Below are 23212 nucleotides of genomic sequence, written 5' to 3'. Positions count from 1 at the left end.
TCTTCTCACTTCTCAATATCCGAAAAACCCTAAATATGGGGGCTATACAATAATGGGCCCAATGAAATCACTTTTTCATGGTGACATAGGTAATAAGTGACAGAAGAGAAATGTGAACCTGGGAGGGGTGGTTCTAGATGAAAAAGATCTCTTATAAAGGTTTCAGAAACAGGGGAAGAGAAGAAGAAACTAGTAAGGAGATATAATGGGAGGTGAAAAAGTAGTCAACTGGATATCATTTGGTATCAAAATGAAGAAAAAGTCCCAAAGCAGAGTCTTCATTTTCAGCAAAATGAAAAACGATCTCTAAAAAGAATCATGAAGGCAGGTGGTATAAGAAAGGCCTGTCTTCAGAGCCCAAGTTTTAAAAAATAATATTACAGAACAGTTTGTAAATTTTTCATAATATGACAAAAACAAAGGCTGAGCCCAACTGGATGGTGAATTTCTACCAAAAGTGAGAATAACACTTCAGCTAATCACTTTTAAAAACAGATTCGGACTTTTTTAGATCCAGGATAGCTTCTTTTTTGTTGTTTTTGTTTTTTTAGCTTTTTGCAAGGCAATGGGGTTAAGTGACTTGCCCAAAGTCACACAGCTAGGTAATTATTAAGTGTCTGAGGCTGAATTTGAACTCAGGTACTCCTGACTCCAGGGCCAGTGCTCTATCCACTGCTCCACCTAGCTGCCCCCCAGGATGGCTTCTTCATAGAAATATCTGGTTTCTCAGTAGTTTAGGAAACCAAAATTTGACACACACATACCCCTTTATTGGGGGAGAGAAGAGTATACAAGAGAAAATGAGCAAGTTTACAAAAAAATATATAAACTGATTGGGCCACCCCTAGAGGTTCTAGTAGTTTTTCCCTCCCTCCTACGCACTAATGCTATCACCACCAGAAATGTTCTGTGAAAATCCTGAAATATTTTATTTAAGTTAATGACCATATATGTTGACATTTCCTCTAGACAAAGGTAGTAATGGCTACCTGTAACATATTTGTTAAAAAGTTAGATTTTCCCAATTGGGAAATGGCTAAATTACCTTTATATTTTAAGATGAAGCACATCTCAGAGCTACAAAAAAATGACAAGCAGGGAGACAAGGCTCATTTGGCAAGAGGAAAGAGAATCTTGTGCCACAGAAACCCAACAAAGAAAGCTTAGTAAGACCCCTGAGGGCTGCCTCAAATGAGAGCAGTCTTCATCTCTATGGAAATAGCCATCTATGGAGATGTTCACTGGAGGCTGAAGGACCACTTCTCTAGTCCACTGTGGGAAGGATTCTTCTTCAAACTTGGATGGTCACTAAGGTGTTTTACTACTCTAAAATTCTGTGACATTAAATTAACCTATTTTTTGATACCCAGAGACTTTAATGCAAACGTAGTCATAATCAAGGCAGCAAAATCATTAGAAAATATGGTTTGGGATAAAAACCAAAAGAGGTCAAAGACTTGTGGACTAACTCTGATTTTTTTTTTGCAAGACAATGGGGTTAAGTGGCTTGCCCAAGGTCACACAGCTAGGTAATTAGTAAGTGTCTGAGACCGGATTTGAACTCAGGTCCTCCGTGCCACCTTGCTGCCCCTAACTCTGACCTTTATAGCACAAATATTTTCTTTTAAAAAAAGAAATGACTTCACAAGGATAATGAATATATATTACTTGTCTTCTTTGGTGGGGGGAGGAAAAGAATTTGAAACAAAAAAAACTGAGAATGTTAAATGAGAGGCAGTTAGGTGGCATAGTAGATAGAGCATTGGCTCTGGAGTCAGGAGGAACTGAATTCAAATCCCATCTCAAACTCTTAACAATAAACTGTGTGATCCTGGGTAAATCACTTAATCCCATTGCCTTTCAAAAATCAAACTAAATAAATAAATAAACCAAATGACTACACCATAGTCACACACTTAAAAAAAAGAAAAGAAAACTGTGATAGGTGCCCAAAGTTGGACACTTACTTAATCAAATCACAAAAAAGAAACTGACCTTCCCCAGTTTTAGAGTTCCGAACTCCCTCAACTTTAATCACTTTGCACAGGCTTCATATATTGTGTGGGGAAGGGGCTAGCTAGAGTGAGGGATAGTGGTGTTTGGAACTGTGACTTCCAGGAGACCAGAGGAGCGGGGGGGGGGCGCGGGGGGCAGGAAAGGTAGTGATCCCAGGGAGCATCCCATCTCAAAGTTAACAAACGCTCTTTGAAAATGACTGGCAATAAGCATGACTCAAAGGTGATGTAAAGACCCTCCCACCCTAGCTCCAGATCCCCTTTGCAGAAGTGGAGACCCACAGTGTTGCCCAAAGCACTTATTTTCAGCCTTTTCCTGCAAATTGATAAATTATGCTGATTCTCCAAACACTCCTCTCGAACTTTTCTTTGTCTTTAAAAATACTATTTGTCTTATGAAATGGCTTCATTTTATGGAATAGAGGCAGAGGGATACTGGGGAAACTATGATAATACCAAAAAAAACAAGACATCAATGAAAAAATATTTAAAAATACACAAATTTTCATTGAAGTATTGAAGCATATTTATTCTAGCAGAAAGACAGATGGACATAGGTAGGGAGGACAGGGTTGCTTCGATTGTTACCTAGAGAACAAATTTTAAATGACAAAATGAAATCTCTGTGATTGTCTTGACAGTCTTGTGACCTCATAAAATATGCTATTTAGATTACATTTAACTGATATCACAAGCAATCCTTATTCTGCAGCCTGCAACCTGCTGGGCCTCAGGAACACCAAGGACATGTATGCCTATTTATAGCAGTTTCACTTTTTCAGAGGAGCTTGATCTTGGGCTAAAAGAGAACCAGGTACCATTTTTTAGATTGACCATTAGCTTCTCACTCTCTTCTCTCCATTTCCCTCCTTTGTGGGGGGGCAAAAGTGCTGGTCTGGAGCCAGAGGCTCTGAGTTCTCCTCCTGACTCTGTGACCTTGGGCATGCTCCTCCCCTTGCTCTCAGCCTTTCCAGTCAATCACCTACCAAGTCCTATTGTTACTCCCTTCCTAACATTTCTTGCATGTTCTCTCTTCTCTCCTCTGACACTGCCAGCCCACCTGGTGCAGCCCCTCAACTCCTGCCTGGACTATTACCAGTTTCAAGTCTCTCCTCCACCCTCCTCCCTCCACTCACCTGTCAAACGGATCTGCCTGAAGTGCAAATGTGACCAAGTCCTTAATCTCTCCTCTCTCCCCTAGAGGATCCTCTTTCCCTGCAGGATCGATTACATGATCTTCTGATTGGTTCCTCAAAGCCCCTCCTGACCCAGCACCTTTCTGCTCACTTCCCATGTGCTCTTTCTTCCATCCAGAGGCACAAGACCAGCTACCTGCAGAGATGGTACATGGTCCTTTCCTTCCTGTCCCCCCCACCCCCCTGGCTTGGATCCTCTGATCTCCTGGAAGTCACAGCTCAAACCCCACTGTCCCTCACACTAGCTAGGCCCCTCCCTCTGATTGTCTATTTATTCTCCATGAGATTTGCAGTTATTTGTACAGTGTCTCCTCCATAAGCTTGTGAGCTTCCTGAAAACAAGGGCCAGTTTTGCTTTTCTCTGTACACTTAGCCCTTAGCAGGGAAATACAAAGCTTGTGACTTGATAGCTTCCTCCTTGGCAAAAACAGGTGAGTGGATTAAATGACCTTATAAACCTGTGATCTTCAAAGGAACAAATAAAAATAAAATGAAAGGGAAGCTGAAGCAAACTGCTTGTTTTCTTGGAGGGCAAGCAGAACCAGTCCCAAATAACATCCTTGAGGATCTTGTAAACATCTTGGGCAGATCCCCCCTGCTCCCCAACTGCTCCCAGGGACCTCCTCTGGATTCTTGGCTAGAGGCAGGCAGGGAGCTAGAGAAGCTCAGGCAGGGGGAATCATGCATGTGCTAGGATCCTCAGCTGGAAGCTTCAGAGCACCCTGGAGGCCTGGGAGTATGGCTGCTGTGTTTGACAAAATGAGGAACACTCCTCTGCAGGGTCTGTGGCTATCAGGTGATTTTCCCTGGCAAGACAACTTTAATAGCCTAATTGCCTGTTCTACAGAATGTGAGAACAAATGCAGAGAAAAGAAGCTTCCTGGTGAGCCCCAGCTCCAGCTTGGGCCGGGCATTCTGGCTGAGGGGTGCACCTACCTCTTCAAGTTCCTGGCAGAAAACTCAGGCTCTTGCCAGTGCCAGCTCCAAGCGGCCAAGAAGGGCAAGATGGGCTTTTCAGACCTCAAGAGACTTGACCTTTAAAGCTTTTCAAGGCTTGAGTGAGTAGCTCTAAGACATATTGAGACATGCTGAAGAAGAAAATGTTCTAAAGGTGTCAGTTCCTTCGAGCCGAATCTGGTCATAGTGTTTAACATAAGCCACGAAAAGTTGGCACCTGCACAGGACTCACTGTAAGGGGAAAGTGGCTGTTCTGCCCACTGCCCTCAAAATGCTCCCCTGGGCCCAGAAAGCCCCCAAAGCTAGAAACTCTGTCCACTGACGTGCTCTAAAAGAAGGGGCACCAAGGGGGAGCCTCAAAGGGCAATTTCATTTGAATCACTTCTAGATCTCCAAGTACTGGGTTCTAATATATTCATGGAGATAGACTGGGATAGATTGAGGGGAAATAAACATCAACTAGTCATTGTAAATGTGCTGAGCAGCTGAATAATAAAGTCAATATTTGTTGATATAAACTCTCTAGGAAAGTGGGGGATGGATGGGATAAAAGGAATGGGGAAGGAATATGCTTGCTTATATTCTTCTATCTTTAACAGAAGTTATTCTAGTTACTATTGGGCTAGATTAGTTTTCAAAGATCTAGCAAGAAAGTATGAATAAAATGTATGTAATAAATTAAACAAGCAAAGCATTCTCTTGGACCCTGGGGAGTCAAAGAAAAACCCCATTCCCCCAAAAAGAGACTCTAATTTTAAGGGGCTTGCATTCAACTGGGGCATACTATACAAGATCAGATTAGCAAACATAACAAAATTTCAAGGGAGAGAACACTAATAATGAAGGGGATAAAGACATGTCAACTGGGCTAGAGCCTTGAAAGAACTCCAAGAGGCAGAGATGAAGAGGGAAGGCATCCCAGCTTGGGGACCAACCCATGGGCAAAGTCCCAGTGCCCTGAGAGGGGATGAGGAGGAATGCCAGGAATGGATGGAGGCCCATCTAGCTGAAACATGAGGGGTGGGGTGAAAGGAGTCTAGAAAGTTCCCTGGAGCCAGACTGGGATGGGATCCGGATACCAAAGTAAGGAGGTTGAATGTTACCTTGGGGGAAATCAAGTCAGGGAAGATTCTTGAGAAAAGCAACATGGTTAGATCCCTGTTCTAGGAAGATTATTTTGATAACTATGAGAAGGCAGGCTAGAAAGGGCAGAGCCTAGGAGCAGAGTCTCAGGATGAAAGTTAGACTTCATTAGAGCTGACAAGGCAATGTTAATTTAATCTTTAGTCTGATCATGGTATTGGTTGGAGATGAGGAGCGAGCTTTTCAAACCCCTCTTGCCTCTCCCGGCAGCTCAAAGCTGGCTTTTGGTCATTCAGGAAAAAGGACAGCTTCCATTCCCTGAGCAGGCACCCACAAAGACAGTGCTAATTAAATTCCAGATCTGAGATGACAAGATGGATGGAAGGGGCTGCTTTTACAAAAAGGGAATGGCAACATCTCAAACTTCTGGCAATCTGCCAGAGATCAGGAATTCTTCTCTCAGAAGAAGAAAAGAGTGTGAATTTACCAAGGGAAGCAGGGACCCAGTGGGTTGGGTAGCTCTGAGAAGCTTAAACTACATATATGCATAGCTTACTTTGAATAACATGGGAATGTTATTACTTCTCTATCCAATGCTGGAGGCTACTTTCAAATCACGGAAGTGAAGTGCTTTGAGATCCTCAGATGAAAGGCCTGTTTCAGATGTTGAAGGTGTTAACAGAACCCTCTATCCTTCACTGACTATCCATATGTTTATCCTAACAAATATGCAGTAAATGAATACCCCTCAGCAATTGGAAAAGTTTAATAGTGCTCAAAATACCGGCAAGAGATGAAGGGAGTGCAGCTGCCTCCCTGGAGTGAAAGCTATTACTGAAGTGGGACAGTCCTCATATTAAACAATTCATCCAGCTGTAGGAATTCCTTGAAGGAATGTTGATGCCAGCTCCATAAAATGAGCTGGAGTTCAGTGAGACTTTTCCTTTACAGTATAAATAATGGGTTCAATTTACCTATTGTATGTTAAGCTCTGATACATCTCAGAGCTAATACCTGGGGAGGGATCTTCATGGCCTCTTTGCTGAAGGCATTTTTATCTTGCAGTGCAGGCAATGTCCCATGGTATAGTATCAATAGGAAACATAAAGCAAGCCAACTCTGATAGATGAGAACTTGACTGGCTCTCTTCGCTTTGTCCTTAAAGAGATTTCATAATAAATATTTATTTGAAGGCTTATTCAAAGGTGCATTCACCACCTGTGACTTCTCCAATTTTTTTTACCATCATTACTGGGTGCATTTGTTATGATGAGATCATTTTGTTTTGGCACTAGGGAAGCCATGAAATATTTTGCCAGGAAAACCTTAGCTCCATTACTCTAATTGGAAGCATGGAGTGATGTTGCTTGGAATTAAAAACCCAACAATGAAACTGGAGATACAAAACAGGGGCCCTGGATTCCCTGGGACTTGCTATGAAAAGACACAGTCAACCTATGTTTTAAAATATTAGATATGAAGAATTTAATGAAGGCAAGATTTTCCCCTCTCTCTTTCCAGTAGCTGATGGAGATGTGGGGATTTGGGGACCATTTAAGGCTGAAATGTTCTGTTACAATGACCAAGACTTAACTTCTACCTGCACTAAAGTAATCCTGCCTAAGGCACTGCTAATTCCTATTAAGCAAAAGTGGAAAAGGGACTTTCCTCACTCCTCCCTGTTTATCAGTCAGGAGGGGGGCATCTGTAGTGGTTTGTGTTCTAAGACCAAAAGAGTGGGAAAAATACACTTAAGCAGCCACATACCAAATGTGAAATATTACACAATATTGAAAAAAGTATGTCTAATCATATTTTTGAATATTTTATGTTTTTCAATGACTCCTACTCAGATTTTCCAAAATCCCAAAACCCCATTTATGAATGAAAGATATCAGATAGCCACTTAATGGATCTTGGACAAATATTTTTTTTAAAACTCCTATTTAATCTTAGACAAAGATAGAAGACAAAAGACCTAACATTTTGTTTTGTTTTTCCTGAGATATGACATAGAATTTTTCTTACCTCCCAGCCTTCCATTTCCAGTCCTTTTCTCCCATATATATCATAGATGGCCCTGGTTTGGGGGTCACTGAGAACTGAAAATTAAAAGGCATATGTTTACAAAGTGCAAGATTTATGATCTTCTGTGAATTCCCAGGGTTCACACACTCACTTTTTCTCTTATCATCTCTCCACACAAATCTATCACAAGTTTATGGTGGGTATTCTAGTGGGTGGCTCTAACTGACTAACAGAGTTAGCTCTATCAGCTTCCTAGGTACCCTGGCAGGTACCCTGGGAAAGAAACATAAGTTAATTTAAATCCCCAGGACAAAGTGGTTTAACTTTTCTAAAAATAATTTCTTAGCTATATCAAAGATAGAAAAAAAAGTTAATGCAACTTTTAAAGAATGCTAATTATAATGCTAATAACTGGTTGTACCAAAGAGCTTCATCGGAAATAAAGTCCTTGATGATATGCAGAGCCACTGCAACTACATGAGATCCAAACTACAGCTTGAATGATATCAAACAGAGGCTGAGAGAGCTTAAGGTGATCTCTCAGGTTCCAAAGCTTCCAAGTGTCAGCTGGGCATGACATGGGGACCCATGAGGGTGCCCTAAGGCTTGTTTGGAGTGAGGATCATACATGAGAGCCAACTTGCAACTATTATGGTGATTTTCTCCTTTAACAGCCTTTTGTAGCATCTTAAACAGCCTATGTTTTTCTGTAGCATTAGCACTTATTTGTAAATAATTTTGTCAGTCAGGCAAAACACTTGTCACAACAGTGCCAATTGTGACTGTTATGTAAAATAACATAAGAGAAAACAGGCTGTTCTCAAGAAGGATGAGAGCTGTCAAAAGAGGTCAGGACGGCAAGCCTTGGATGTGGAGGCCCAAGGCTTGAGCCAAAGCCCACTCTTCCAGGGGTACCTGAGCAAGTCACTTCTTTCTGGGCCTTGGTTTCCACATTTGTAAAACAGGGGAGGTGACTAAGATGATCTCTCAAGTGATCCTGTGAATGGTGGATAATCCACAAGGGAGCAGTCTTGCATAAAGTCAGATCAAAATCTAGTTTAGCTGCCACTGACACATAACACCTGTGACCTTCCTCCTCATCCTGCCCCAAACTCTGGCCCTTACCAATCCCTAAACAAGACTTTGACTTCTTTTTGGAGACTACTCCATATATTTTAAGGCCTAATTAAAAAAGGGGGGAGGGGAAGAAGAAAATGCAAATGATTCTGCTCACATTTAAATCTAATATGGAGGAGAGAAATGCTGACCGCTCAAAAACAGAAGCACCAAACTTCTTCAGCTAATCTCTGGGATTTAATAAGGAATCATTTATTCACAATTTTGCTTTTGTCTCCCTTTAGGCTAAACCACTGGGTGCTGGGCTTGCTGCTGCAGCAGTTTTACAAGAGGCAGTGGGGTTTTGCTTTTAACTCTCTTATGTTTCAGTTACTCCTCCCAAATTTCCAAAATGCTGCACACAAACTATATCAATAATTCAGACAACTGTAAAATTAATTCAGCCACACAGATAACAGAATGTAATCAGAGGAAGGCAGTTTCAATCAAGCCCTTCCTATAAATGGATTCTAAACATCTGCCTCCAACTGGAGAGTTAAGTCTGATAAGATTACATTGTCTTGTCTATGCAAATACATCACTTGCCACTGTCTGACTTTCAATGGTCATTAAAATCTAATTTTTAGGCAAAATTATAAACTGAGATACAAGATATTTTGATTTGTACAATGAAAAACCTTTAGTCCAAAGACTAACATGTCCTTTCATTTTTAGCCCATCTAATTATGGGAGAATAGTGCTCACAATTCACTAAATGTATTTCTGGCATGAGTTATTGCCAATTTGTTTGGGATAAATTCTAAATCCAAGCATAATACTTCACCACCAGAAAACCTCAGCAAACATTTTGTGACATAAATCATATATAAGGATAAAAACCCTTTGCTTGATCCTGTTCTCATTCTTAAGATTGGCCACAGGACCCAGGAGGTCACAGTTCAGCTTTAGATTCTCTTTCAGATGAAGACAAACTCAAATCACCCCCCCTTGCTAGTTGAGATGGAAAAACTTCCTGGCTCTGTGTCTGAGTATCTCTCTCTGGAAGAAAACTCTAGTAAACAATTTCAAAGCAGCCGATTCCCCCAACAATTGAAAACCTGGCCTCTTATTCAGCTTGTGCACTCATTTTCCACTTATTGGGCACATATTGATTTCAAAAGCAAAATATTGCTTTTTTCAAAGAGTCAGTAGAAGGCATGAAACTAACCACCACTTTCAAACACCACTAAGGACCCTGGTCCTCTGCACTCTTCAAGGCAAGAATTATAAAAACTCAATATCTGCTCCTGGGGCAGCTTTAACAAAACTAAGACCCTGACTGACCTTCATAAGCCTGGTGGACAAGGTTAAACAGTTGCTCGGCTTGTGATTTGAGCTCTGGGTCTCGGTGCTTGTCTGGATGGTAAAGCATGCACAGCCGTCGGTAGGCAGCTTTTAGCTCTTCAGAAGAGGCCTATGGAAAGAAAAGAAATTCAATTAGAGGACGATCAATGCTATTTAAACATTATCATCATCAGAATCAGTCCTGAAATGGGAACCTGTCAGCCGCTCCCCAGCACATTTAGCTCTTCTAAATATGGTGTATAATGAAGTTAGGCTTTATTACCGTAATAAGGCTTTTTGCACAGGTTAATAACGTGATCAATTATGTACATCAATAGTGACTGCATCTTGATGGGATGCATGGTTATTGGGGAGAGAGGAAAGAAATTCTTGTCTCTGTACTGGTTCAATCTGCTTTAAGTCTGAAGGGAAAACAGCAAAAGAGATCAGCTTCCTCTGTATTTTAAGTTAGATGAAGGAAGGCAAGTCACTATGTCTTAATACTGGGCTGTACTGGCAGGGAAATAAAACAAAACCAAACCCCAAACTGTCTATCCTCAGGCAGAAATGCCACGCTTTTAATCCAAGGTTTTGGAACTGAGAACCTTTGTGAATTTTAATCCCCAAACATCTATGAAGATGAAGGGAATTATAAAATTAATACTCCTTCCTAAGTCTCGCCTTAGGAGAACTCACCAGACATGATTTCCCCTTTACTCTATTCCACAAGCAAGACCCTTTTTGCTCCTAGGTCTCTGGGAGAACAGAAACTAAAGTATCCTTTTCATCATCTAAGCCACTATGAGGAATGACATAAAGCAGTCCACGGGAGAAGGTCAAAGGCCACCCTTGAATAAAGCGTATTCCCTGCCCACCCACCCCCACTTCCAAGGGAGCAGTGGACATTTTAAATAGCATGTATCTAACCAAAGGTAAAAATAGAACAAACTGCCAAGTAAGTCTAAGTGAACAAAAGGAGGAAAGGTATGAAGTAAAATTCTCCTTTTCCAGTCTCAAAATAGGAAGTCTTATTATAAGCAACATACCTGGACCATCTAGTCTAGGGCCTGGGAAGTTTGTAGTAATTTGCCTTCTTAAAGTTCTCTTTTTGGTAATATTAACCTAGACCATTCAGATTGTCACAGGTGATGCTACCTGGCCTTGAAATGGCATTTTTAAAGGGTCTTTCCATGGTGAGAAGTAGTCTCGTCCCACACTGCAATTCGACAATTGTGATAGCAAAAATGTGGGTCACATGCCAGAGAAGACAGAATGTCAGTTGTCTGGGCCAAGGGATGGGTATGGCACTCTGTTAGGATTCTGGGCATGGCCTGAACCCTAGGGCCAGTAGGTCCTAGAAAAAGACTCTAAAAGAAAAGAAACTCAGGAAGCAGAGAATAAATGTAAGGATAGGTCATCAGAAAAACAGTCATTTTAGAATTTCTTGGAAGATTTTTTATTTACTTGGAATGTTCTTTACTATCTTTTCTTATGCATTTATTCACATATTTGAATACCTATACTTCTCAACAGTGGGCAGCTGGGTGGGCTCAGTGAGTAGAGTGCTGAGCCTAGAGTCAGAAGACCTGAGTTCAAATCTCATCTCAGCTATATTTAGTGACTGTGTAGCCCTGGGCAAGTCACTGAATCTGTTTGTCTTAATCCAGCGGAGAAGGAAATAGAAAACCACTCTTATATCTTTGCCATGAAAACTCCAAATGGGTTCATAAAGAATTAGATATGACTAATCCCCTCCCTACTGCTGCCCCAATAAATAACAACTTAAGATCATACTTAGAACTAGAAGTGATCTGAGAAGTTTCGTTTTTTGTTTTTTTTTTTAGTTTTTGCAAGGCAATGAGGTTAAGTGGCTTGCCAAAGGCCACACAGCTAGGTAATTAATAAGTGTCTGAGGTCACATTTGAACTCAGGTCCGCCTGACTCCAGGGCCAATTCTCTACCGACTGCTCCACCTAGCTGCCCCAATCTGAGAAATTATTAAACCCAACTTTCTCATTGTTCAGATGAGATCTAGAAAGGGTGGTCTGCCTGAAGTGACACAGCTGGCAAATATCAGAGTAGAATTCAAACCCAGGTCTACCAGGCTCCATGCCCTACTTGCTCAGTTTTAGATCCAGAAGCTAAAGCCTAGAGAAGATTAAGTGACTTGTCTGAGGTGATATAGATGGTAAGCAGCAAACCCAGGATAAATCCAGGACCTTCAAATCAGAGGATTTTTTAAAATTTATTTTTAATTTAATTAACAAATATTTATTGATTGAATGAAAGAACTTGTGTAAGGTGCTTTGCAAGTCTTAAAAGGACCATAAAAGTCAACATTATTGTTTTAAATCCCATTCTTTCAATTAGTAACCCAATGCCTTGCTTTTAAACCTCCCACATCCTCAAAAAGAAAATTTAAAGTAACTTTGATATGGTTTAAGAATAGTTTCTAGGAGCGGCTAGGTGGCACAGTGGATAGAGCACCGGCCCTGGAGTCAGGAGGACCTGAGTTCAAATCTAGACTCAGATACTTAACAATTACCTAGCTGTGTGGCCCTGGGCAAAAGCTACTTAACTCCACTGCCTTGCAAAAAAACTAAAAAAAAAAAATTAAAAAAAATAATTTCTAGGATGAAATGTCTTAAATATTTGCCAAGGGGTGAGTCCATTTAAACACTGCAGAAATAGGAATCTACTGAATCTTAAGATTTCTGTGAGAATCTTGGAGAGAGAATCTCAAAGTAGGCCACTGAAAGGCAGGGAGTAGAGTCACTGTCAGGGTCATTCACTTTCTTAAATCAGAAATTATCAACAAGATTCAGGGCACCAGCTTCAGCAGAAGTGATTCCATTTTTTTTTCTTGGTACCTTGAGGGGTCTGAGGTCCTTCTCTAATTGGTTGATTTGTACAACAGTAAAATGTAAGTTTACATGAGGGCAATACTCCCCCATCCATTCCCAAGGGGTACAGCAAACAGCCTAGCACACAGTGGATATTTCATAAATGCTTGCTGGAACTTGTCCAGTTTTAAACCATGATCTTCAAAGGATCTTTCCCTGTACAATAAGCAAAAGCATTAAGTTTTATGGTTGAATGCTCCTCTTCATAACTTTAAGAATTAGTCCAAATTCTGCTTCACAATATTCCCTCCATCTTCATCCTGGTCTGACCTTTTTTTCTTTTGGGGGAAACTCTTTGTGTTGAAGCACCTTCCATCTTCCACCCATAGACATAAGCAACTAATAATTTAGTATGAGAAAGTCACATGGGGGCAGTTGAAAGTTAAGTGACTTGGCCAAAGTCACAAAGTCAGTCTCCATTAAAAAACTGGATTTGGGGATGGTTAGGTGGCCCAGTGGATAGAGCAGTGCCCTGGAATCAGGAGGACCTGAGTTCAAATCCAGTCTCAGACACTTAATAATTACTTAGCTGCATGGCCTTGGACAGGCCACTTAACCCCATTTGCCTTGCAAAAACCCTTTTTTAAAAAAAAGAGAGATTGGATTTGAATCCAAGTCTTCCTGGCTCTATACACTACTGCCCTATGTCTATAATATAAAGTCTGGACCTATAACTTAGGAATTATTTATTCTGGATCAATTTTCCATATATTATTTATTTCCTGATGTCTTCATTAATTTTGAATGTATTTTTTTTGCCATTCAGTCTTCTACACAGGCATACCTAATTTTATTGCCTTTCATTTCATGATGCACTTCACAGAAATTTTTTTTAAAATAAATTGAAGTTTTGTGGCAGTTGTGTCGAGAAAACCTAATGGCACTATTTTTCCAAAGGCATGTGTTCATATTGTGTCTGCATCACATTTTGGTGATTCTCAGGATATTTCAATATTTCATTATTATTATATCTGTGATCAGTAATGTTTAATGTTACTATTGTAACTGTTTTGGGGTGCCACAAACTGAGCCCATATAAGAAAACAAATTTAATATTGTGTATGCTCTGACTTCACCAACTGGCTATTCTTGTCTCTCTCCTCTCCTTGGCTATTCCTATTTTTGAGTCACAATAATATTGAAATTTCACCAATTAATAACCTTGTAATGGCCTCTAAGTGTTGAAGTGAAAGGAAATTCAATCAATGTTGTCTTATTTTAAAAACTTGCTCTGCCCCCTTCCCCCTTTAGCAACCACCACCCTGATCAATCAGCAGCCATCAACATCTAGGCAAGATGCTCCACCAGCAAAAAGATTACAATCTGTTGAAGACTGACATGATGATTAGTATTTTTAAGCAATAAAGTATTATTAAATTAAGGTAAATACCCTTTTATAGACATAATACTATTGCTCATTTAATAAACTACAGTACAGCATAAGCATAATTTTTATATGTGCTGGGAAACCCCAAAATTTGTGTGACTTGCCTACTGTGGTATTTCTGTATATAGTATATCCTCCCAGAATGTTGAGTTTTAATATCCTCTTCTCTAAAGATCAAACCATCCTGGTTTTTTTTTTCTTAATCTTGGGTCCTTATCTTCCTGACATCTTCAATGCTAGTTTAAATAATTGTTGTAAATTGTTTACTATATGCTTATTGATGTTAAAATACAGGTAAATTCTGCTTGTTCTTTTAATTATTGTTTCAAATGTGTATATTGATCAAATTGTCTTTATCAGTTAACTAATTTGATAACTGAAAAAAGAACTTTACTCTTCCTTAAAAACTATTCAAAATGGCTTGCTGTTTCCCAGATTGTGATTCTTTATTTTCTCACATGAAGGCAGCAAATAAAAAATTAGTTTGACTTGCATTGCTCTACGGAGTGAATGGAAGAGTACCCTGCTATTTCTTGGTTATTAAAATTAAACTAGATAAGAAGGGAGTGGGATACTCAGTTCTGCAATGACCTTCTTTAATCAAATTAATAAATGGCTTAATGTGCTATTGATTAAGTAATGGAAATGAGAAGTTTCATTTTTCATAAGTATCATGTTCAATAAAATGTTAGATTGGGCCTTTCATCATAACTGAATAGCTAAGGTCATTGGTTCAATATTTCATAAATGATAACCTCTCTCACTACCATAAAAATACTGACAACATTTCAAAATGTAATGAGATACATAAGTCACTAATAATGATGTTTTAAGTTATATTCTTTTTTCTAAAACTCTGGAACAAAATTAAGAGGTGCATCATTCTCTATTTAAGAAATGAAAAGTTTCACCATCACCTTCAATCACTCTGTTACAATTTCCCCTAGAAAATAAATCTATTATAAATTAAGCCTTTATATACTATAAAATTGCCAGAGAATGAGTCCTCTGTGACATGACTGTAAAGTTTAGTAACCTACTATAACTTTTAGGTTAGGTATTACAGAAAGCTAAAAGAGTCTCCACTGCAGAAATCTGGAAAGCATGGTCCATAGTACTGGCTCTAGCGATATATAAATGTGGTCAAGATACAGTTGAAAGGAGTAGATAATCTTGCTTTGGAACCTAAGGCAGTTTTGTTCCATTTGCAGAAGCAAATAATCAACCACCAAAATTGTTACCTTTTTGCTTCTATAAAATTATGAAGGAGATTGATAAACTGAACAGCATCCAGAGACAAGCAAAGGGCCTTGAGTTTTTATGTCATGAGGATCAGCTGCCTGAAGGAGGAAGGGGGAACATGACAACTGTCTTCAAGTATTTGAAGACTCAGTTCTTGAAAGAAGGGATGAGAGAGAAAAACCAGCATCAATGGGAGTAAATTGCAAAAGCAGGTTTCTAGCCTGACTTAAGACAAAACTGCCCCACAATCAGAGCTGTTCCAGAGGGAAATGAGTAGCTTCAGGAGGAGGAAGGGATTCCTCCTCCCTTGGAGATCTTCAACCAGCTTTTGGCTGGCTGACCACTGGTTAGGTAGACTGGATTAGAAATTCATTTTCAGGCATGGATTGTACTAGACAAATGCTGAGGTGTTTCTTCTGGCTCCAAGATTCTAAGATTCCATATCAAGGGTAAAAAAAAAAGTCTACCTTTAAAATCAATATGATAGGGAGAAGCCTATAGCTAAAGCTAAAGCAAGAGTCCAACTGGGCTTTTCTCTTCATTAACTGTTATACTAAGTGAACGTTTGCAAGAGAATACAGAAGTGACAAGCATCTCCATGTCAGAGCCATGAGATCTCTGGTTCAGATACGAGGGTATACCATATGATCAGAACATTCAACACAAGTTCATAATAGGTGCAGTACAGCCTCCACTTTTATGTTTAAGGCAAGTAATTTCAAACTCAAACTTTAAAGTTCTCTCTTCATTATTGTACTTTAGCAACCAAGCTCTAGCAAACTTCATTCTACTGAATATTGGGAAGTTTGCCTAATGACTGCCATTGCAGATTCATCACTGCCCCATATGTCGACACTAATCTGATTTTAAAAACTGCATCAGCTAATAAAAATCTTTCTTTTTTTTTTTGGGGGGGGTGATACTCAGGGCTCATGTGTTTTAATGGAAAAGGAGCAGATTTTATAGGTAGTTACCACCAACCCAGCACTGCTGCTTTTGCTGTTCAGTAAGGACTGATTTCTGACAAGAAGAGGTAGAGACAATCTCCTAAAACCCTTAGACTAGAGGGGGACTAGAACTACAGCAGTTGCTCTGGGCTCAGGACCCACAGCCACCCTTCCACCTACTAAAGTCTATACAGGAACCAATTTCATAGGAGGGTATCTAGGTTCCTATATTACGCCAGTGCTTTTTTCCTTTGTTGTTATACAACATAGTTTTTCTCACGATCATTTGGAACAGCTTTTGGGAAGCTCAGGAAGGACTCTACACAAACTGCTCATCTCCAAAAGATACGAAATACTGTATGAGAGTCTCCTACTTCCTAGCAGACCAGCATAAACGGAGTGGAAGTGAGCCGAAGATGTCACAGTAATGGATCTAATATAGGATTTGATTTTGTCATACCTATCCTGGCAAGGAAGAGCTAGAAATGCCTCCAAAAAAAAAGTGAGGGCCTATATTTAAAACACAAAAATTTGGTTGTATTTCATTTAAAAAAAATATGCAGGAAAGGTACCAAGGTAACATTATCCCGTGGCTTATACAACAGAAAAGGATTCATTCCTGCCAACACTATCATTGGTATAATCACAAAAGTAAAGTCTTCTTTCTTTGAATTAGTGATATATCAGGGGTAGATAATCAATGTCTGCCAAACAGAAATAAGGACAAAGTTAGAAAAAGAAGAGTTAATCTTTTCATCTTTTAGCAAGGAAAACAGGAACTTTGATCCAGCCTATCCATAGACTCTCCACTTATCTTGGGGTCTCAAGATGGCTAGGAAGATCTGAATTTACACAACAATAAATGAGGGAGTGATTATAATTGGCTTACAAAAGGATGGCCTTAGTAAAAAGAATGCAGTTTTACACTTGGATGAAAACATTAAATTCTACAAATAAAAGATAGGAGAGTTGGGACTGGACTGCATTGAGAAATATATAATCTTGCTGAAGAAGCAGGAATACGAAAATTATATAACACGACAGGTGGAAGAGTCTCTTCATGGAAGAGGATCTAAAGCTAGCTCTCAGGAAGGACAGGCTAGGACTTGGATAACTGGAGAAAAAGGAGTCTTCACTGTGGTGGTGGTGGGGCAGTGCCAAGAGAGGAAGCACAAAGCAACTAACAGCACAGCTATTGAGGGGTCCCAAGAACCAGATCAGGTGAGGAGGCCAAGAACAGTGCTTAATAGGAAAAGATGGATAGGAGAAGGACATAGAGGGACTTGAAAAGTAAAGGCCAAGAAGCCTGAATTTATATCACATGCCTGGAGACGCCATTAAAGACTGAGTTAAAAGGGATCTTGATAGGAACGATCCTACTTGTTCAGGTAAGTAGGATGACTGAGTGATCTAGAGAAGGAGGAGCCTTTTTACTAGAAAGACAAATCAAGTGGCAAGGTAGGGAATCCAAGTGTTGGCTGGTGAGGCCTGCAGGCCTTCAAGCAGTGACTGGGTAACCACTAGCAGGTTGCCTTGTAGAAAGGATTCTTTTGGGCCATGGGTTGCATTAAATGCCTTTGACATATCTTTCAACTACAAAATTCTGTGATTCTGTGAGGTCCTGCTCTAAGGAATAACAACTGAAATGTTATGGAGTAGAGATGAGAGATCCTTGGAAAGAAGACCCAAGAAAGACTGAATAACTGACTGGCTATGGGAGATAGTCCTAGGTTAGTTACACAGTAGGTACTGTATACACTGATTGCAGGAAGACAATTCAAACATGTCTCCAAGTTTTCAAGCCTCCAGCACCCAAGAAAAGAATGGCATCCATTAACAGAGCAATAAATAGGAAGAGAACGCCAGATCTGAGAGTAAGTGATAGATTCAGTTTTTAAAAGCTAACTTTGAAATAAGAATGAAGCAGCCAGACAGAGATTCCTGTGGCCTGCAAGAGAGCAGGCCTGGGGTTAAGATAAAATACTGGGACTGGAGGTATTGTTCCAAGTTTGTTTGTATAGCTGTATCACTATTGATGTTCAGATCTGAGAGACATATTTTCACCTTTATAATTCTCAATGACCAATTGTAGTCCATCCACTTGCTGATTTTGGGGAACTTCAATGTTTAAGGATCCATAATTTCATTGGTATGATACTTCTTCCATCACTGTAGAGCACAGCCTCTTTCTAGATGGCCACCAAGAGTAGCAGGGATCAATTTAGTGACAAGCTTTTAGCTAGCCTGGATCTCAGATAACAGACAGTCTATTGCTAGGTTCACTGATGGAAAAACCACCCCCCCCCCATTTTATTTATATGTAAATACATATTTTTATATTACAAATATAAAATATTACTTATCTATGAATATATTTTACTGAAAGCTTTTAGCTTTGTATCAGTCATTTCTGGGAAAACCTTTTCCATACTGAACTCTCCCTTAGAACAAAGAAAAAAAATTAAGCAAAAACCCACTATAGTGATTCCCTCCAGACAAAAGTATACAATATGCTTCTTCATCTTTCTGCTGTGATTTTGGGGGCACAGTCTCTGACAGTATTGGATTACTCAGAAATTTTCTGCATCCAGGCATGGAATTACCCTCCTCATGTTATGGTCCTCTTTGAGAAAGAACAGCCTTTTTTTTAGTGGCATTTTATTTCACATTGCTGTAGTTACTCTGTAAATGGTTCTTTGGGTACTGTGAACTTCTGATTCAGTTCATACAAATCTCATGTCTATTTTATATTCACTATTTCTTTCTTTTTTTAAAGTTTTTGCAAGGCAATGGGGTTAAGTGACTTGCCCAAGGCCACACAGCTAGGTAATTATTAAGTGTCTGAGGCCGGATTTGAACTCAGGTCCTCCTGACTCTAGGGCTGGTGCTCTATCCACTGCACCACCTAGCCACCCCTATTCACTATTTCTTAGAGAACAAAAATATGGAAAGCTATTTTAAAAAGTTATACAATTCTTTAATTTTTCTAGTTTCTGATGTGGTTGTATATCCCAAAGGGCCTATTGGATGAAGTCCCTCTCCTACCTCAAGGAGCCCTAAACTTTGCCAAGAAGCCACTTTGGTCGTGCTCAAGTATTATACTTGCCAAAGAGAGGGATGTTAAAGAGGGAATTCAACTTTTGAGATTTTACTGGTGCTAAGTAAAGGACAACTGAAATTTATTAAACACATAATCCAAAGAAGTGGTACAAATGGGAAATACAAATGGATTTTTAAAAGATTTGGAGAAATTTATGAATGAGATTGCCTAGATAGAGGGCAAAACCAAGATGGCAGAATAGCAGGAAGTGTTCTCCTGAACCTGAACTCCTCCAAAGAGATCTAGAAAATGTGCCAGACTGGATCCAGATGGAGAAATTCAAGAATAAGTCAATGAGCCATTTTTTTTTCCTGGCCAGGTCAGTACAACGAAACGGATAGAAAGGACTGTAGACATTGGGGTTTGGCCAAGAGTGCAATGTCTTGCCAACCCTGGGGGAAATGCATTCAGCAAGACAAAAATCTCTGATCCATTACTGGGATCTCATACAGGTTGCAGGAATAGGTGCCAACTGGCAGCTTTGTCACTCACTACACACAGTTTTAGGTCACAGATCTAGTGATGAGTAAGGAGAGGACTTGTCTCTATAGTGTTTGTTTCATGATAAGGATTAGTCACAAACCCTACATGTTGTACTGAGTAGAGGGGTAAGTTCAAAAGCCAGTAAGCAGCAGCTGTGTAACTTGGACCTCCTTAGAAGAGAAGAAGATAGGAGTTTCAGCTTCTAGTCCAATCTGAAGCTGACAGAGGAAATAAGCAGGGCAGGAATTCCAGATCAAAGGGAAGCCTGTCAATCTGAACCAAAAATGATTCCAAGTTAGCTGAAGGACAACAGCCAATCAATGACTGCTCACCTGTAAATCAGGGATGACAAATGCAATGACCTCACAGGGTTATGAGGATCAAATGAAATCAAGTTTGTAAAAAGTACTTTCAGCACAGTGACTCGCTCAGAGTAGCATTACAGAAAAGTTCTTCTCCCCCCCTCCCCTTTCCTATTCAGGTCCTGAACTTTCAGAGCTCAGACCAGGGGTGCAGCAATTGGACTCTGCCTTGGATCAGGCCAATTTGAGAGTGCCAGCTCCCCAACTAGCCCTGAGAGCCAGAAATAATATAACATTCAATACCACAGGAAAGCAGTCCTCCACAACTACACAGAGCTCAGCCTTACAATCATGTCCAAATTCAGGAAGTAGGTTGGAAAAGAACAAACAAATGAAAAGAATTCCACCATATCATGGTGGCAAAGATATTTGAAACACAAAATCAGAAGAGCCTAACTTCAAAATAACTTCAAGCAAAATCTCAAAAAAAAAAAAAAAATCACGGGCATAAATTCAACTAGAATTCCCAGAAGATACCAACATGAAATTAAAAATGCTTTTACAAATGAATTGAGAACATTGGGGGGAAAATGAAAATGAAACAAGAGCTATACTATTTTTGTGGTGGCAAAGAACTGGAAACTGAGGGGATGCCCATCAATTGGGGAATGGTTAAACAAGTTGAGAAATATGAATATAATGGAATATTACTGCTCTCTAAGAAACAATGAATAGGCAGATTTCAGAAAAATCTGAACTTACAGCAACAGATGTTGAATGAAGGGAGCAGAACCAGGAAAATATTGTGCACTGTAACAGCAACATTACATGATGATAAACTATGATAGATTTAGCTCCTCAGCAAGACAGCAATCAAAGACAATTCTAAAAGACCTTCGATGGAAACATTTAAAGAAAGAGCTATGGAATCTGAATGCAGATCAAAGTATACTACTTTCACCTTTTAAATTTTGTTTTCTTGCTTTTTCCCCTTTTTTGTTCTGATTCTTCTTTCATAGTGTGACTAATAGGGAAATATGTAAAACACAATTATACATGTACAATCTATATCAGATTATTTACTATCCAAGGGTGGAGGAGAGGGAAAATTTTTTTTGAAAATGAATGCTGAAAATTATCTGAGTAACAGAGAAAAATAAATAAATAAAAGGTAAAAAAAGGAACAAGAAAGAATTTGAATGAGATTGTCTAGGTAGCTCAGTCCTTCAAACTCTAAGATTTTATAAGCCATGAGACTGGAAAGAGTATGAAAAGAAAACATACGGGTAAGGGCTGAACTCTGGAGGAATATATCCCACTTTTATTTTTCTCTTTACCACTACATGAGGGAATAACATCAATAACTGCATTGTCCATAGTAAGAAATAATTCCTCTTACAGTATCTCTCCTAAAAACAATCTGCTTCATCAGATGTGCCCATGGTTCAATTATTTTGGGATCTGGTGAGAAATTCAATTCAATGTTCACACTATCCAGGGGAAGAAAAAGGGAACTATTGGATAAAGACAGATTTTTTTTTTTAAAGACTTCTATCAGGAAAGATCAAAGCTGAAGATTCATACAAATACACACACACACACACACACACACACACACACACACACACACACACACAACTGAATTTGAACCTGGGGACCTAGGTTTGATTCTTAGCTCACACTCTGTGGTCTTAGGCAAATCCTAGGGGTGCTGGATGGAACCAGCTCTAAATCAACACAATCTCAAAATGCTAACACAAAAGGACCTCCTTTGAAATCTAAGCACAGAAAACAGGAGAAATAAAACTTGTTAAACTACTCCAAGAGGTTGGCAGGTTGTTTCAACTCTCCCAGTCTCAATTTCCTCATATGTCAACTGGCTAGATCAGTACTGTCAAACTTAAATAGATCTTGCCACAGAAAATTATATATTAACATCATCTATGTTTTATTGTAGTTATATTTATTTTGTTAACTATATCTCAGTATCTGGAGAGATAATTTTCAACATTCATTTCTGTAAAGTTTTCTCCCTCCCCCTCTTCTCCCCCCCACTCTAGGATAGCAAGTAATCTAAGATTATACATGTATAACTTTATTACACATATTTCCATATTAGTCATGCTGTGAAAGAATCAGAACAAAAAGAGAAAAACCAGGAGAAGTAAAAGCAAAAAAACAAAATTAAAAAACTGAAAATAGTATGCCTTGATTTGCATTCAGATTCCATAGCTCTTTCTCTGGTTCAACAGCATTAAGAACCAGAGATCCCATTCTACCTCTAAATTTAGTGTTCTTGGTATAGGAAGGATATATAAATGGTCTCCAAAGAGGTTGGCTATAGCTAACTAATTGAAGAAGTCAGGCTGCACCTCAGTTTTAAAGTTGATTATTAGGGCCAGCTAGGTGGGGCAGTGGATAGAGCACTGGCCCTGGGGTCAGGAGGACCTGACTTCAAATGTGGCCTCAGACACTTAATAATTACCTAGCTGTGTGACCTTAGGCAAGTCACCTAACCCCACTGCCTAGCAAAAAAACCCAAAAAGCAAAATAAAGTTGATCATTAATTTCCTGCCCAAGCACTTCCTTTTAGTATCTCTTGAACCAGAGGTGATGTGATTTTTGTGATGTTTGTCCTTTGTTCTAGAAGAAGACCATAATATCAGGGAGGTGATGCCATGACAAGCACTTGAATTTGATTGGGGGGGAGGGGGGCTGTGCTAAGCCACCAGTCTCATTTTTTCCTCTGGAGCCAACTGAATCTAGTGGCCAGATATGGATCAGGGTGATTGGAGGTGGTCCTGGATTCGAAGCAATCAGAGTTAAGTGTCTTGCTCAAAGTCAAACAGTTAGTAAGTGGCAAGCATGAGATCAGATTCAAACTTCCATCTTTCTAACTCCAAGGCTAGTGCTTTGTCCACTACTCCACCAAGCTGCCCTATAGTACCAATAGGGATGGTCTCTGGATGCCAAACTTGGTCTTCGGCAACAGATCAAGGCTAGAGATAAGGGGAAGAGAATTTTTTTGTTTCCTTTTCCTCTTCTTTTGATTTCAGAACTTTTTGGCACACATGGGGCCAATATTTTCCTGAATGAGCTTGTGAGAACTTGAAATTTTTATGCTGGGTCACTAGATCAAAGATGCAGAATTGGAAACTACCTTAGGGCT

The 23212-nt window shown here is 39.6% G+C and overlaps 1 protein-coding gene across 1 annotated transcript in view; it reads right to left on the bottom strand.

The window, feature by feature from the left end:
• Window positions 1-23212, bottom strand: part of DNAJC11 (DnaJ heat shock protein family (Hsp40) member C11) — a 75920-nt gene that overhangs the window by 45145 nt on the left and 7563 nt on the right. The window contains exons 2-3 of the mRNA XM_074218575.1: window positions 9680-9809; window positions 7280-7353 (exon numbers count right to left, since the gene is read on the bottom strand). Coding sequence (XP_074074676.1) covers window positions 7280-7353; window positions 9680-9809 — 204 coding nt within the window. The remainder of the gene's footprint in view (window positions 1-7279; window positions 7354-9679; window positions 9810-23212) is intronic.

Source organism: Macrotis lagotis, chromosome 1 (assembly GCF_037893015.1).
Source record: "Macrotis lagotis isolate mMagLag1 chromosome 1, bilby.v1.9.chrom.fasta, whole genome shotgun sequence".
NCBI lineage: Eukaryota > Metazoa > Chordata > Mammalia > Peramelemorphia > Peramelidae > Macrotis > Macrotis lagotis.
The sequence above is the reverse complement of the archived record's forward strand: the minus strand, read 5'-3'. Positions and strand labels throughout refer to the sequence as shown.